General features: G+C 47.1%; 1 protein-coding gene across 1 annotated transcript in view; it reads left to right on the top strand.

The window, feature by feature from the left end:
* The window catches only part of ZFC3H1 (zinc finger C3H1-type containing), a 48,959-nt gene that overhangs the window by 15,265 nt on the left and 17,428 nt on the right, over positions 1 to 16,266 (top strand). Inside the window, exons 9-20 of the mRNA XM_054178972.1 lie at positions 46 to 210; positions 3,645 to 3,782; positions 4,184 to 4,302; positions 4,599 to 4,745; positions 6,155 to 6,329; positions 6,530 to 6,661; positions 8,308 to 8,856; positions 8,939 to 9,048; positions 11,073 to 11,204; positions 12,643 to 12,764; positions 13,962 to 14,063; positions 15,220 to 15,336. Of these exons, the coding sequence (XP_054034947.1) occupies positions 46 to 210; positions 3,645 to 3,782; positions 4,184 to 4,302; positions 4,599 to 4,745; positions 6,155 to 6,329; positions 6,530 to 6,661; positions 8,308 to 8,856; positions 8,939 to 9,048; positions 11,073 to 11,204; positions 12,643 to 12,764; positions 13,962 to 14,063; positions 15,220 to 15,336 (2,008 nt within the window). The remainder of the gene's footprint in view (positions 1 to 45; positions 211 to 3,644; positions 3,783 to 4,183; positions 4,303 to 4,598; positions 4,746 to 6,154; positions 6,330 to 6,529; positions 6,662 to 8,307; positions 8,857 to 8,938; positions 9,049 to 11,072; positions 11,205 to 12,642; positions 12,765 to 13,961; positions 14,064 to 15,219; positions 15,337 to 16,266) is intronic.

Here is a 16,266-nt window from a genome sequence, read left to right as displayed (position 1 = left end):
GTGTGTAGTGCTGGTTTTTGATTGTGGTGGTGTTTCACTTCGCAGGAAACTTCCAGTAACAGCGGGCCGCCGTCGCCTCCTGTTCCAGACAGCTTGCAGCCCGTGCCCAGGAGCAACCTGACTGCTGTCAGTATCAATACAGTGTCTCAGCCACGGGTGCAGAATACAAAGTTTGTCAGAGTACCGAGGCCTCCTCGAGCGGTGATCACAGTAAGGAACTCTTGGTCCTTCCTATTAATAGGGCTGAGTGTTGAATCATAGAATCACAGAGTCAGCCAGGTTGGAAAAGACCTCAGAGATCAGCAAGTCCAACCTGTTACCTAATACCTAACACCTCCTGACAACTTAACCATGGCTCCAACTGCCACATCCAGTCTCTTTTTGAACACCTCCAGGGATGGTGACTCCACCACCTCCCTGGGTAGCACATTCCAGTGGCTAATTACTCTTGCTGGGAAGAACTTTCTCCTCACCACCAGCCTAAACCTCCTCTGGCACAGTTTGAGACTGTGTCCTCTTGTTGTGTTGCTGGTTGCCTGGGAGAAGAGACCAACCCCCACCTGGCTACAACCTCCCTTCAGGTAGTTGTAGAGAGCAAGAAGGTCTCCCCTGAGCCTCCTCTTCTCCAGGCTAAAAAACCCCAGCTCCTGAAGTTGTCCTCAGGGTTAGACCACATCATGGCACCTCCACTAACACAGTTGCTGGTCCTAAAGGTTCAAGTACTGCAAAGGTAACTCACCATATAGAGTATGACAATGTGCTGCATCTTCATGTTCAGCATCACTCTGAGTAAACAAAAACAACTTTCCAGGGGGAGTCTAGGCCAGCTCAGGAAGAGGACAGCTATAGGAAGGGCTGCTGGTGGAAAAATGGGCAGATCACTTGGGTGCTCAGGAAAACTGAACAGAATCCATGGAGACAGAAATAGAGCCAAATAAAGTACTCCAAGCCTGTCTTAATAAGCTAGTCCTGAAACAAGTGGCAGTGGATTTTTGCCACTGTTAAGTATCAGAAGGGTACTTGGAGGACAAGGGACAGTGGGTGCAAACTGGAGCAGAGGACATTCCATGTGAACATAAGGAAAACTTTTTCACTGCCCAGAGAAGTCTTTCACGGGAGACATTCAAAACCCACCTGGATGTGTTCCTGTGTGACCTGCCTCAGGTGATGATCTGGCAGGGGGGTTGGGCTGGATGGTCTCCAGAGGCCCCTTCCAACCCCTCACATACTGTGATTCTGCAAAGTGAGCAGCAGACCTGAGATTTTCTGGTGATACAGCACAGACTGGTGGAGCTTCAATTAAACATTTGAATTATTAATACCTTTGATAATCCATGTACTCTGCTAGAAAAAATTGAGGCTGAAGTAAGCATTTACAGCTTGAGAGCATCAAAACACCAGGACTCACCTGAACTAAAAGAGACCATAAATACAGTTCAGTTAATTTATTTCCCAGATTAGCACAGCCTGATGCATGCTGTTCAGTGGTGGCTAAGCCAATCTGATCATTGTTTGTTGCCAAAAAAAGAGGTGGTCTTGCTCTTCCTCCTGCTGCTGGCCAAATGGTGTTTCCCTTCTTTTGAATTGGAGTCTGGAGCATCAGTCTCATTGCTTAACTTATCTTACATGCTGAACTGTTTGGAAGAGTAACCTTTGGTGGGGAAGAAAGTAGTTTTCCCTCTATTGGGAGTTGGATTATTTTGTTGAAGAGTGTATGAGCATCAGAGCTAGCACAAAAGTGGTGGCAGATGGCATGACTGTGAGTGCAGGTGGAAGACAGGAGAGAGCATTCTGTTCAGGCAGCAGACGTAGGTACGTGAGCTCAAGCTGTATTCCCTGGCTTGACTTCCATTTGGATAGTCATGGGTGGCAAGTGCAATTAGCATTTATCTGTGATGTCTGCAGTCCCCTTGGATTGTTGGTAATGGGTTCTAAGAACAGACTTGCCTGTGTTGAGCCAGGCTGGAAACCCATCTGTTGTGTTTCTGGCAGTGACCCAGACACAGTGGATAGTAAGTGATTATTTTGACAGCACCTGCTACAAAGTTTAGTTTGTTGTAGCTCCTTCCTGTGCAGGTTCTCTAATGAGCAGTGTGACTGAGTCCACACCTTTGCCTTTCTGTCACTTGGGTCTCTAATAAACCATTTTTCTTCATAGAATCACAGAATCAACCAGGTTGGAAAAGACCTCAGAGATCACCAAGTCCAACCTATGATCTAATACCTAACACCTCCTGACAACTAAACCATGGCTCCAAGAGCCACATCCAAGCCTTTATTGAACAACTGCAGGGATGGTGACTCCACCACCTCCCTGGGCAGCACATTCCAGTGGCCAATCTCTCTTGCTGGGAAGAACTTTCTCCTCACCTCCAGCCTAAACTTCCCCTGGCGCAGCTTGAGACTGTGTCCTCTTGTTGAAATGTGAACCTGGTTGCTTCTTTTCAAGCAGCAGCTCCAGAGCATTTGAATTACTCTAAAGTGTCTGCTTGTTTCTGCATCCTACTTGGTGCTGGAATTGGCAGTCATCTGATCTGCAGCGAGAGGTTCCAGTTAGTGATGCTGGCAAAAAGTGATTAATCTCGTTCTGTGTTCCTTATGTGCTGTTGATGTTCTGCCAGTTTAACTGCCTGAGCAGCTTGCTGTGAGGTCAGCTAAGTATAACTGGGGGACAAGAGGCCTCACAGCTGTGTGGCAGAAGGATGAGGGAGTTCTGCTGTGTCTGCCCCAGCATTTCAAATGCAGACTTGATTCTTGCCTCTTAGTTATTCAAAATTGCTTGCAGATGGTTGTTTTCACTACAGCTGAAGTATAGGAGTTGGATATTTGTCTCCTATGACCATGGAGATGTAAATATGCTGTAGCTATGTGGAAATAGGCTGAAAATACTCTACAGAATCACAGTGTCAGGGGTTGGAAGGGACCTCCAGAGCTCATCCAGTCCACCCCCCTGCCAGAGCAGGAGTATCCAGGGCAGATCACACAGGAACACATCTATGTGGGTTTTGAAAGTCTCCAGAGAAGGAGACTCCACAACCTCTCTGGGCAGCCTGCTCCAGGGCTGTGGCACCCTCACAGGGAAAAAGTTTTCTATCTCCTCTGGTCCAGCTGGCACCCAGTGCCCTTTGTCCTGTCATCGGACATCCCCGGGCAGAGCCTGGCTCCATCCTTCAGGCACTGCCCTGCACATCTTTATCCACAGGAATGAGGACACCCCTCAGGCTCCTCTGCTCCAAACTAAAGAGCCCTACATGTTCATAGTGTCAAGAATGGGGATGCACAAATGCTTAGGGTTTTTTTCTTAGCATGTGGAATGGGAGTGCCATGATAACAAAAGGAGTTTACCTCCTTTATTTTCTCCTGGTAACCATGTGCTTAGTATCGCAGTATCACTAAGGTTGGAAGAGACCTCAAAGATCATCAAGTCCAACCTGTCTCCACAAACCTCACGACTGAACCATGGCTCCAAGTGCCATGTCCAATCCCCTCTTGAACACCTCCAGGGATGGGGACTCCACCCCCTCCCTGGGCAGCATGTTCCAATGACGAATGACTCTCTTGGTGAAGAACTTTCTCCTCACCTCGAGCCTGTTTGTCTCTAACTTTTCCATCTTGCTCTAAAATGTCTTTCATTCTCCCCACAGCTTCCAAAGCACAAGTCTGTTGTGGTTACATTAAATGACTCTGATGATAGTGAGTCTGATGGAGAGCCATCTAATTCCACCAGCAGTGTGTTTGGAGGACTAGAATCTATGATCAAAGAAGCAAGGAGAAACGTTGAGGTAAACTCCATCAGCATTTAATAGGTTTAGTCTGTAGTTTTGCTTCGTGTATGGAAGTTTTACTTCAGACTCAGGTCAAGAAGTGAGCACATGACTCCTGCCTGGACCATTACTTTTTAATCTGGGTTGCATAAGGTAATTAATGTTTGTTGTTGTTGGTTTGGGGTTTCTGTGGGGTGGTTTTGGTTAAGATAACGTCCTGAAGGTAGATTATGGTTTTTTTAAACCCCCCCCTCCAGTTAATTCAATGTATCTTTAATTACTAGCTAAGAATGCTGTCTTAAAAGACAGTATTAGCCTTGAACATCTTTGTTTGTGCTGAAATGCCTCTTAAAAGTGGTAGTTAGCAGCTGTATTTTCAGCTGGCCTGACCGGTGCTGACTTGAACCCCCTTGCAACAGGCCTCGAAAATCAAAGCGCCTCCAAAGGCAGAAAAGGAGAATGATCCAATGAGAACTCCAGAGGCTCTCCCAGAAGAGAAGAAGATTGAATACAGACTCTTAAAAGAAGAGATTGCCAGGTACAACTGATTTTAATAGTTAATACACAAAGTATATTCATTGTAGTCTGTTTTTGTAACCAGAAGGAAGATGTGAGTTTGGAACCTGCCAGGTGTCTTCCCCCCCCTGCTCACTTTGTAGGAGACTGAAGGAAAGTCCCTGGATTTGAACTGACTTGGAGTAGTTGATTGCAGTTGTGGAAAGTTTTTCATTTTAACTTGAATTCTTGTCCTGCTACTTTGAAGACTTTAAAGGAGTACACATCCAAATGAATGTTGAAGCTACTGAACCTCCTTGCTTTTAACTTCTGTTTTAGCCGTGAGAAGCAGCGCTTGATCAAGTCTGATCCGCTGAGGAACAACTCATCCCCTGCAAACTCTGACGGTGAGGTTGATGGGATTGGAAGGATAGCAGTAGTGACAAAGCAAGTCACAGAAGCAGAGGCAAAGCTTAAGAAAAACAGGTATGTTTTGCTGTCTTAAGTCATGGGTTGTTTGCATAGCAGGATGGAAATAGAATAGAATAAACCAGGTTGGAAAAGGCCTTCAAGTCCAACCCATCACCCAACACCATCTGATCAACTAAACCAAGGCATCAAGTGCCTCATCCAGTCCCCTCTTAAACACCTCCAGTGATGGTGACTCCACCACCTCCCTGAGCAGCACATTCCAATGGCCAGTCTCCTTTCTGTGAAGAATTTCTTCCTAACATCCAACCTAAACCTCCCCTGGCACAGCTTGAGACTACAATGGTAAATCTGCTTGAATGTGTAGCATTTGAAGTACAGCAAGTGACTGGGCTTCTGTTGTCCTGAACAAGCTCAGCTTTGAATTCATTTGCTGCACAAAAGGAATTGTGTTGCAGTGCCTGTGTGGTGTTTGGTGGCAACTTATGTATGATTTGGCATGCTGACTGTTTTCAGATGTACTTCTGTTCAGTGAGTAGAATGTCTGTGCCACCTAGTAACCCTGAAATAGGAAGAAATGAGTGTGCTTTTCACCACTTAGTGCAGCTGGAGGGTAGCACATTCCAGAGGGGAGTGCCACTTGTTTATGAATGAGTGCCTCTGCAGAACAGGCTGCTGGTTGAACCTTTTCCTGTTTGTTTGTTCTCTTTTTAGCATGCCTCTTCCACGTGTCTCACCCTTCTTCCAAATTACTGTGAAAACCACAAGTGCTTTGCATCCTCCCTCTCTGCTTCTGTTGTCACACCTTCTGTCTGATCTGGTGCACAAACTGTGATTCAGCCATGAAGGACATTTTTCCCCTCCCCTTTATTCACTGTTACATTGAAGTCTTTACCTTGCTTCCTGTAATGTGTAGCTTTTTAGAGTTAAATACTCTGCTGTCGTGCCATAATGCAGTGACTTGCAGTCTGCTAATGTGTGTAAGTGCTCTCAGGAAGAATTGGGCTGTTACTTAAAGTAAGAATATGTGTTTTGGATGTCTCAATGTTAAAACCAGTATTAAAGATGCACCACTTGCTTACCTTCACAGAATGGTCAGGGTTGGAAGGGACCTCAAGGACCATCCAGTTCTAAGCCCCCTGCCATGGGCAGGGACACCTCACCCTACAGCAGGTTGCTCAGAGCCACATCCAGCCTGGCCTTACAAACTTCCCATTTCCTCACAAGTGGAATGTTTTCATCTGCTTTAAACTGAGATGCTGAACTTGGCATGCTAAAATCTGCTGCATATACTATCAGTATTTATTGCTCATGAATGTTAAGGCTGTCTGTCTGGAGAAACTCAGGATGTTGTTTAAGTGAAGAAGAGCTGGGTCCTTAAATAACTAGGGTTTCAGAGGAGCAGTGATAGCTCTCAGAAACTTGCCTTTGGAAACTGTTTTCTTACAAGGCTTTTCTGCTTTTAGGCTTCTGCTGATGAAGGATGAATCTGTCTTGAAACACTTGTTGCAACAAGAGGCCAAGAAGAGAGAGAACGTTCGAATTGCTGAAAACAAAATCAACAAACTGACTGAGCAGCTGCAGGCAACAGAGAAGATCTTGAATGCTAATAAGATGTTTCTCAAGAAGCTTCAGGAACAGGTAACATGAATTTAGAAACATTTCTCTTTCCTAGAGCTGGAGATCTTGGGAAGCTTGGAGTTTTGGAGGCGGTAGGCTTTCTTTGAAGTCATCCTGATTAATTCCCACGTCTTTTCTCACTGTATTTTGTGTGGCCATGTCTGAGGCTGTATCTTACTGTAGTAATTATTTCTAATATATAATTATGTATTGTATTTCAGATTCATAAAGTTCAGCAGCGAGTTACAGTGAAAAAAGCTCTGGCACTGAAGTATGGGGAAGAGCTTGCTCGAGCCAAAGCAGTAGCAAGTAAGGAGATTGGGAAACGGAAGCGGGAGCAAGATCATCTCGGAGTAAGTCTCTCACGGCGGAACTGGGCATGGGCTCTGGGCTGGTTTGAGCCTTAGCTGGAGCTTAAGAGCTCAGATGATAACAAATTGAGAATTCCTCCCCTGCTTCCCCCCACCCCCCCTTCCCTGATAAGGAAAGGGAAAGAGGAGAGGCTGAGGGAGCTGGAACAAACAAGGAGAGCTGATGGCATCCTGGCCTGCATCAGGAACAGTGTGGCCAGCAGGACAAGGGAGGTTATTCTTGCCCTGTGCTCAGCACTGGTCAGGCCACACCTTTTGAGTACTGTGTCCAGTTCTGGGCTCCTCAATTCAAGAGAGATGTTGAGGTACTGGAAGGTGTCCAGAGAAGGGCAACAAAGCTGGGGAGGGGCCTGGAGCACAGCCCTGTGAGGAGAGGCTGAGGGAGCTGGGGTGTTTTAGCCTGGAGAAGAGGAGGCTCAGGGGAGACCTTACTGCTCTCTACAAGTACCTGAAGGGAGGCTGTAGCCAGGTGGGGGTTGGTCTCTTCTCCCAGGCAACCAGTGACAGAATGAGAGGACACAGTCTCAAGCTGTGCCAGGGGAGGTTTAGGCTGGTGTTGAGGAAGAAATTCTTCCCAGGAAGAGAGATTGGCCATTGGGATGTGCTGCCCAGGGAGGTGGTGGAGTCACCATCCCTGGAGGTGCTTAAAACCAGACTGAATGAGGCACTTGGTGCCATGGTTTAGTTGATCAGATGGTGTTGGGTGATAGGTTGGACTGGATGATCTCAAAGTTCTCAGAGATTCATGCCCAGAATAGAGATACACCCCCTGAAAAAATCACCAGACTAGCTCAGAAGCATGGAAGCAAAATGAAGCTATAAAAAAGTCAACTAAATAAAGTGTAAAAGACAATAAACATATCCTGGATATATTTACATATATTCACAATTCAACTGCTCCATAAACACTCCTTTATAGAAAGTCAGCTCTCCCCCCCTCCCCACGAAGGAGGCTTCTTGCTGCCCCTCCTTCCTTCTCCCAGGTACCTCACACAGTGTAGTCAAAACAAAGATCATCCTGGCAAGGCCACAGAGAGAAAGAGACAGAAGTTGCAAGCAGAAGAGAAAGACCTCTCTGTAGTACAAAAGATAAGATTTCCAGCACACCAATGGGATGATACTAACCTATCTATTGTTGGCATTCTATGTCCAGTCCCTAACATTATTTATCTTCTACTCAAAGGCTCTGGAAAATTCCTATTTACTGCAAGTGACTTGGAGATATTTTACAGAATACAGAATTAAACCAGCTTGGGAAAGACCTCAGAGATCATCCATCCAACCTCTCACCCAACACCATCTAATCAACTAAACCATGGCACCAAGTGCCTCAGCCAGGCTCTTTTGAAACACCTCCAGTGATGGTGACTCCACCACCTCCCTGAGCAGCCCACTCCAGTGGCTAATCTCTCTTTCTGTGATGAATTTCTTCCTATCATCCAGCCTGAACCTCCCCTGGATGTTAGGAAGAAATTCTTCACAGGAGTGATTACACTTAGTGTCTGTGTTGAGTGCTAGTTCAAAGTGTCACTCTCCGCTCACATTTACCTCCTGTCCGTAGATCATTAAATGTGAAGATGAAATCAAGGATAAAGGGCTTTTTTTTGTTCCTTTTTTCCCCTTTTCAGCCAAGCAAACTGTTGAAATTGGAGAGCTCCCCTGCATCAAGTCCAAAAAAGCATTCAGCAGAACTGATTGCACTAGAGAAGAAGCGACTGCAGCAGCTGGAGTATGAGTATGCTTTGAAGATTCAGAAGCTGAAAGAGGCTCGTGCACTTCAGACCAAGGAACAATCCAATGTGGCACCTCATGCAGAAGAGGAGTCTGAGTTTGCGTTACCTCAGCCATCACTTCATGACCTCACCCAGGACAAATTGTCTCTGGACAGTGAAGAAAACTACTTCGATGATGAAGTTCTGTCTAACTCAACCCGCGAACGAAGGCGATCGTTCAGGGAGTCCAATTCTTTCACCAAACCAAACTTTAAGCACATGGACACTCCAAAACAAGAACCTATAAATAAGCTTTCTAAAAAGGCCTCAGAAGAGCCTGAGCTGTTCCTTGGCTTGAACATTGACGAACTGAAAAAGCTGTACGCTAAAGCTGACAGCTTGAAAGAGCTGCTAGTGAAAAGTGCTGCCTTTGTAGTACCCAAGGAAGATCTCTTGTGTGGTCAGGTAAATGCTGCCAAACTGAACATGAAGGTTATTTTCAGGTGGGACTGCAGTTGCTGTATATCTGTTTCTCTTCTTTCCCCAGGAAATTTCAGTGGACATGGATTTTGTTACTTCACAAAACAAACCAAGTGAAGCGAAACCGTTTCCCTTTGGAACGTATCACAGCCCTCTTCTAGTATTTAAATCCTACAGGTAGGAAGATGCTAGTAGCTCTTGGACTTCTGTGTCTTTGTTCTTATTGAAGTGTTTTTCACTGCTACTTCCTTGATATCTGGGCATGTTTAGAGAGCCAAGTGAAAAACTTGATTCTTCTGAACCAGTTTTGCTTAGTTTAGGAAGCCTGAAGATTTTTCAGTTACTTTTTCTGGCCTGCAGGAGTCCTTTGCTGATGTGAAGTCATAGAATCAATAAGGTTGGAAGAGACCTCAAAGATCATCAAGTCCAACCTGTAATCTGCTACTTTTACATTGTACTCCATACTGTCCCCTGCAGCTGGATTGCTGTGTGGTATAACTGAATTAGGAAACAGTACTTAAATGTTTTAGAGCAGGATTTTTGTATCTGAGATGAAGCAGTCTAAAATCTGGGGGAAAAAAAGATTAGTAGAGGTATATTTCAATTGAGCACCCTTTGCATTGGTTAATTGAGCCAGTGACCTGGTTTGGGATGTCTGCTTGTGAAATCCTTTTGGATTCAGGCCTCAGAGGTATGACCACAGTGATTCATCTTGACTTAGGTTGTCCTTGCAGGTGCCTACTTTATTTGACACCTCTGTCCTGTGACTAAAGAGAGCTTTGTGTTAGGGGTTGGAAGAGACTTCTGGAGAGCTTCCAGTCCAACCCCCCTGCCAGAACAGAAGCATAGAATCCAGCACAGGTCACACAGGAACACATCCAGTAAGGGCTGGAAAGGCTCCAGGGAAGGAGACTCCACAACCTCTCTGGGCAGCCTGCTCCAGGGCTCTGGGAGCCTCACAGTGAAGAAGTTTCTCCTCATGTTGAGGTTGGAACCTCCTGTGCTGCAGTTTCCATCCCTTGCCTCTTGTCCTGTCCCAGGGTACAAGTGAGCAGAGGCTGTCCCTGACCCCCAGCCCTCAGCTATTGATAGACATTGATCAGATGCCTCTCAGCCTTCTTCTCTCCAGACTAACCAGCCCCAGGGCTCTCAGCCTCTCCTCCCCAGGCAGTGCTGCAGTCCCTTCAGCATCCTTGTAGCCCTCCCCTGGACTCTCCAGCAGATCCCTGTCCCTCCTGAACTGGGGAGCCCAGAGCTGGAGGCAATATTCCAGGTGGAGCTTCACCAGGGCAGAGCAGAGGGGAAGGATCTGCTGGACACACTCCTCTTCATGCACCCCAGGATATGTTATCAAACCTGAGCTGAAGTTTTAACCCAAGCATTAGTCTGCTCAGCTCAGACTGGCTTTTGTTTAGCTATTCTAATATGTGGGGACTTTCAGACTAATCTTTCACAGTTCTTTTGCTTGTATTGGACATTGGTCTTGTGTTGACTAGAGCATGAGTGCACTTTTTCTAGAACTAGACTGCAGTTCAGTTTGAGTAGCTTGCTTTCCCTCTGGGGTCACTGCTGCACTTCCTGTTCCTGTATGAATGATACTCTGCACCTGGAGGAGAGTCATGGAATGGAATCATAGAAATGTTTTGGTTGGAGAAAGCATTGAAGATCCCCCGGTCCAACTTCAGCCTAGCACAGCCACGACCATTAAACCATGTCCCACAGTGCCACATCCACACATTTCTTGCACCCCTCCAGGGGCAGTGACTCCACCACCTCCTTGGGTGGCCTATTCCAGTGCCTGGCCACTCTTTCTGTAAAGAATTCTTTCCTAATACCCAATCTGAAGCTCCCTTGGCACAACTTCAGGCCATTTCCTATCATCCTAACACTAGGGAGAAGAGACCAACCCCCTCCTAACTCCTAACCTCCTTTCAGGAAGCCTGAGATCCTGTTTCCCAGTAGAGAATGAGCAGAGTCTAGAATCTATTTAGATGGAGAAGTCCTGTTTTGGTTCCTCCCTGTCTCGTCGTTTCTGCCTGCCTTCGAAGTCGTGGGCCGGCAGCACTCTTGGTTAGCAGCAGGGCTTCAGGAGCAGTCAGAATTTAGTGCAGGAGACGTGATTATGTTTAAAATGCTTGCTTTAGTAAACTGCTGTCCTCCCATGCCATGCTTTGCCAGAATAATGCCTTGTTCCCTGCCAGGTTCAGCCCCTACTTTCGAACGAAGGAGAAGCTGCACCTCAGCTCAGTCACCTACAGCAACATGATTGAGCCGAAGCAGTGCTTCTGCCGCTTCGACTTGACGGGCACCTGTAACGATGATGACTGTCAGTGGTGAGTTCTTGTGCATGGTGTTGGCTTCACCTAAACCTCTCTTCTAGGTGTCTGCCCCAAAAGCCAAAACAGGAACCTTCTGAATGTCTTTCAGTGGTGTGTGTTTGTCATCCTGGGCACAAGCTCTAGGATGGAGAGTTGGTTTTGATTATAGAATCATAGAGGGGCTTGGGTTGGAGGGGACCTCCAGAGCTCATCTAGTCCAACCCCCTTGCCAAGCAGGACTGTAGGATCTAGCTCAGATCACACAGGAATGCATCCAGGTGGGCCTTGAAAGTCTCCAGAGAAGGAGACTCCAACAGCCTCTCAACTAGATCAGGTTGCCCAGAGCCCTGTGGAGCCTCACCTTGTTTGGCAGGAAGAAAACAAGCGTCTTGTTTGGCAGGGAGAAAACTTCCCTTTCATCTAAGCTGTGAAGAATGGAGGCTTTTTAGCTCTAAGTTTAGAAAAGCAGAAATATTTCACCTTATTAAATGATCTTGTAATTTGGAAGAGGCTCCTTTTGCTTTGCAGCTTCAGCTTCAGCTCCTCCTGGAACCTCAGGTAGTGGCTGATACTGTTGTGCACACAGGAGATGTATCATGCTGCTGACTGAAAAGTTAAGCAGATGCCAAAGACTATTTATGTAGGAATAATGCTGTTGGAGTAGTGGAATTCTAGGTTTCTGGGAGAATGCTGGCTGCTAATAAAAATGCTGGTCAGTAACCTTTTTAAGTCAAAATAATTTGTTAAACAATATTGCACAGCATGGTAAACTTGGTACAGGAGCAAGTGTTGTAAATACTGTGGGTTTGTGTCAGTGCACAATGAGAAGAGGTTTGTGTTCTTCCACTATAGCCTTGCTCTTAAAACTAGGATGAAGTTGTTAATGCAGGATTAACGGAGAGAAGACACAAAGTTATTTAACAGAGATACCAAAGTGGGCTATATGTAGGGTATCATGTTCTTTATCACAGAATGTTAGGGGCTGGAAGGGACCTCAAAAGCTCATCCAGTCCAACCCCCCTGCCAGAGCTGGAGCACCTAGAGCAGATCACATAGCAACACATCCAGGCAGGGCTTGAATAGCTCCAGAGAAGGAGACTCCACAACCCCCCTGGGCAGCCTGCTCCAGGGCTCTGTCATCCTCACGGGGTAAAATTTTGCCTCCTGTTCCCATGGCACTTCCTCTGCCTCAGCTTCCACCACTGCCCCTTGTGCTGGCATTGGGCATCCCCCAGCAGAGCCTGGCTCCAGCCTCTGGGCACTCACTCTGCACATCTTTACCAATGTGAATGAGGTCACCTCTCAGGCTCTTCCTCTCCAAGCTCCAGAGCCCTCAGCTCCTTCAGTCTCTCTCCATATGCCTCACCCTAGCAGGTAGAAAATGAACTCCAGTTGCAAGCCCTGGTGACGCTGTTGCTGTGATGAATAGCTTTGCTGCTTTTGTTCCTTTCAGGCAGCACATGAAGGATTGCACTCTCAGCCGTAAGCAGCTGTTTCAGGATATCCTCTCTTACAACTTGGAGCTGATTGGCTGTTCAGAAAAAAGCACCGAGGAGGAAATCAGCACTGCCACAGGTCTGAGTCTCTTGTTCACTTTGTGTGCAAAGATTCTGTTCTGAAGTGAGAGGCTTTCGTTACGAGCTTTAGGTGCTGCAAGGGCTTGGATGTAAGCAATGTGTAAGATACAGCTCTACAAAAAGTAGGTTTCTGCAGTTCATAGAATCAGCCAGGTTGGAAGAGACCTCCAAGGTCATCCAGTCCAACCTATCACCCAGTCCTATCCAGTCAACCAGACCATGGCACTCAGTGCCTCATCCAGGCTTCTTGTGAAGATCTCCAGGGATGGTGACTCCCCCCACCTCCCTGGGCAGCACATTCCAATGGCCAATCTCTCTTGCTGGGAAGAACTTCCTCCTAATATCCAGCCTGAACCTCCCCTGGCACAGCTTGAGACTGTGTCTTCTTGTTCTGGTGCTGGGTGCCTGGGAGAAGAGACCAACCCCCACCTGGCTACAGTACCTCCCTTCAGGTAGTTGTAGAGAGCAAGAAGGTCTCCCCTGAGCCTCCTCCTCTCCAGGCTAAGCAACCCCAGCTCCCTCAGCCTCTCCTCCCAGGGCTGTGCTCCAGACCCCTCCCCAGCTTTGTTGCCCTTCTCTAGACGTGTTCAAGTCTCTCAGTGTCCTTCTTAAACTGAGGGCCCCAGCACTGGACACAGGACTCAAGGTGTGGCCTGATCAGTGCTGAGTCAAGGGGAAGAATAACCTCCCTTGTCCTGCTGGGCACACTATTCCTGGTACAGCTCAGGGTGCCATTGGCCCTCCTTGTTTGTCTCATTTAGTCTTTTGTAGTGGGTAATTACTTCCTATTTACAGAAAGGAAAGAAAAAACCCCACACTGCTCTGTGGAGCATTTCCTTCCAAAAAAATACAATGAAGTTTTACTGGGCCTCAGGGGACTGGGAAGCAAGGGATGTGGAATCTTTCCTCTCCCCTTCCTCATTTCTTGTAGCTGCTGGACTGGTCTATGTCAGTGCAGCTGGAACTGATTTGATTCCACTTCATTTCATTTCCCAGCTCCACTCCCTTCGTTCACCCAGCAGTGCTGCATGTAGGCAAGATGCAGAGCAGAGCTGCCTCGGCTCTCCCTTGCTTGGTTCCAGGCTGTCCCATTACCACTTGGATGTCAGTCATTCAGCACAGGCTGTGCTAAGTAGCAGTGAGATGACCTGCTGTTTTTTTCAGTTGACCTAAGATAGCAATATTCTTATTTCAGAAAAATATGTAGAAAAGCTTTTTGGCATAAACAGAGACCGGATGTCCGTGGATCAGATGGCTGTTCTCCTGGCCAGCAACGTCAACGAGAGCAAAAGTCACAGTAAGTAACTTGGGAGCTTCAATACAGCAGCACTTTTTTTATTACACAAGTACCTTGATGGCTTTTGTTTTTCCCAGACCAAGAATATCTTTTTTTGTTGTTGCTTACTTATCTCACTACTACAAATTCTGCTTAGGGGCAGCAAAGCTTGTTTTAAGGCAGTAATGTCACAGGATGTCAGGGGTTGGAAGGGACCCAAAGAGATCATTGAGTCCAAGCCCCCTGCCAGAGCAGCACCATAGAACCTATCTCAGGTCACAGAGGAACACATCCAGACAGGGATTGAAAGTCTCCAGAGAAGGAGACTCCACAACCTCTCTGGGCAGCCTGCTCCAGGGCTCTGGCACTCTCACAGTAAAGAAGTTCCCCCTTGTGCTGAGGTGGAACCTCCTGTGCTGCAGCTTACATCCATTGCTCCTTGTCCTGTCCCAGGGAGCAAGTGAGCAGAGCCTGTCCCCTCCCTCCTCACCCCCAGCCCTCTGATTTTTATAAACATTTATTAAATCCCCTCTCAGTCTTCTCCTCTCCAAACTAAAAAGCCTCTCAGGTGCCTCAGCCTCTCCTTACCAGGCAGTGCTCCAGTCCCCTCTAATCATCCTCATAGCCCTCTGCTGGACTCTATCCAGCAGATCTCTGTCCCTCCTGAACTGGGGAGGCCAGAACTGGATGCAGTATTCCAGGTGGGGTCTCAGCAGGGCAGAGTAGAGGGGGAGGAGAACCTCCCTGGCTCTGCTGGACACACTCTTCTTAATATACCCCAGGACCCCCTTGGCCTGCTTGGCCCCCAGGGCACATTGCTGTCCCATGCAGAACTTGTTGTCCCCCAGCACTGCCAGGTCCTTCTCCTTGGGGCTGCTCTCCAGCAGATCCCCTCCCAGCCTGTCCTGCTGCAGGTTATTCTTCCTGCCCAGCTGCAGGACTCTGCACTTGTCCTTGCTGAACCTCATTTGGTTCCTCTCTGCCCAGCTCTGTCCAAGTCCAGTTTGGAGAAGTGAATTAGATATTTGGGCACAGAAGATAATTAAGCAATGTTGCAACTTAGGCACTTGGATTGTGCTCTCAGGGTATTTGTTTGTCTAAAACAATTTGTTAGCACAGATGTTTTAATCTGGACTACAGTAAGTGAAAGAGTGTCTACTGCTTTGCTTGTTCACAGCACCTCCATTTACAACGTGGAAGGATAAAAGGAAATGGAGACCAAAATACTGGAGAAAGCCTCTGTTGGATAGTAGCAGCAGTGAAGAGGAGCAGTTTGTTGGACCTATTAAATACGGTAACCTGCATGTGTGGAAGCCATTACAAAAGAATACTGAGGGAAAACAACTTCCAGCCTCTTCCCAACATCTGACTTTTAAAGTGCTTGTTAAGAAACTCCCTGCTCCTTAACAGCTCTCTAATTCATCTTCCCTGCATGCAAACTTCTTGTTTTGCATAAGTTTCTGGGTATAGTTTGCCCTGAATTTTGTTGTATTTAAGGGAAAAAAGATGTGTGTGACAGGAAGTTAAGGTGGGATCTCTACTTCTCTGTTCTTAAAGGGACAGAAAGAATTACTTCACAGAAGCATAGAATGGTTTGGGTTGGCAGGGACCTCCAAAAGTCATCCAGTCCAACCCCTCTGCAGTCAGCAGGGACATCCCCAACTAGATCAGGTTGCTCAGAGCCCTGTTGAGCCTCACCTTGAATGTCTTCAGGGATGGGGCCTCAATCACCTCCCTGGGCAACCTGTTCTAGCTTTCCACCACCCTCCTGGTGCACACTTGTTCCCAACATCCAATCTAAATCTGCTCTGCTCTAGTTTCAAGCCGCTGACCCTCATGGTGTCACTGCAAGTGGCTGTAAACAGTCTCTTTCCAGCCTTCTTGTAGCCCCCTTTGGATACTGGAAAGTCTTTATTAGGTCTCCCTAGAGACTTCTCCAGGCTGAACACCCCCAGCTCCCTCAGCCTATCCTTGTGGCAGAGCTGCTCCAACCCCCTGAGCATTTTTGTGGCCCTCCTCTGGACCTGCTCCATCAGGTGCTTGTCCATCAGGTCCTTGTCCTTCCTGTGTTGAGGGCTGCAGGCCTGGATGCAGTACTCCAGGTGAGGTCTCAGCAGAGCAGAGTGGCAGAGTTACCTCTCTGGCTCTGCTGTTACTTCTCAAGAATGTTTGTTTCAGCTTTGCCCACAGACTATTAAGATTTTATTGTTTTTTAAATGATTTT

Source organism: Dryobates pubescens, chromosome Z (assembly GCF_014839835.1).
Source record: "Dryobates pubescens isolate bDryPub1 chromosome Z, bDryPub1.pri, whole genome shotgun sequence".
Taxonomy (NCBI): domain Eukaryota; kingdom Metazoa; phylum Chordata; class Aves; order Piciformes; family Picidae; genus Dryobates; species Dryobates pubescens.
Note: the sequence above shows the minus strand (reverse complement) of the source record. Positions and strands in the feature narration are given on the sequence as shown.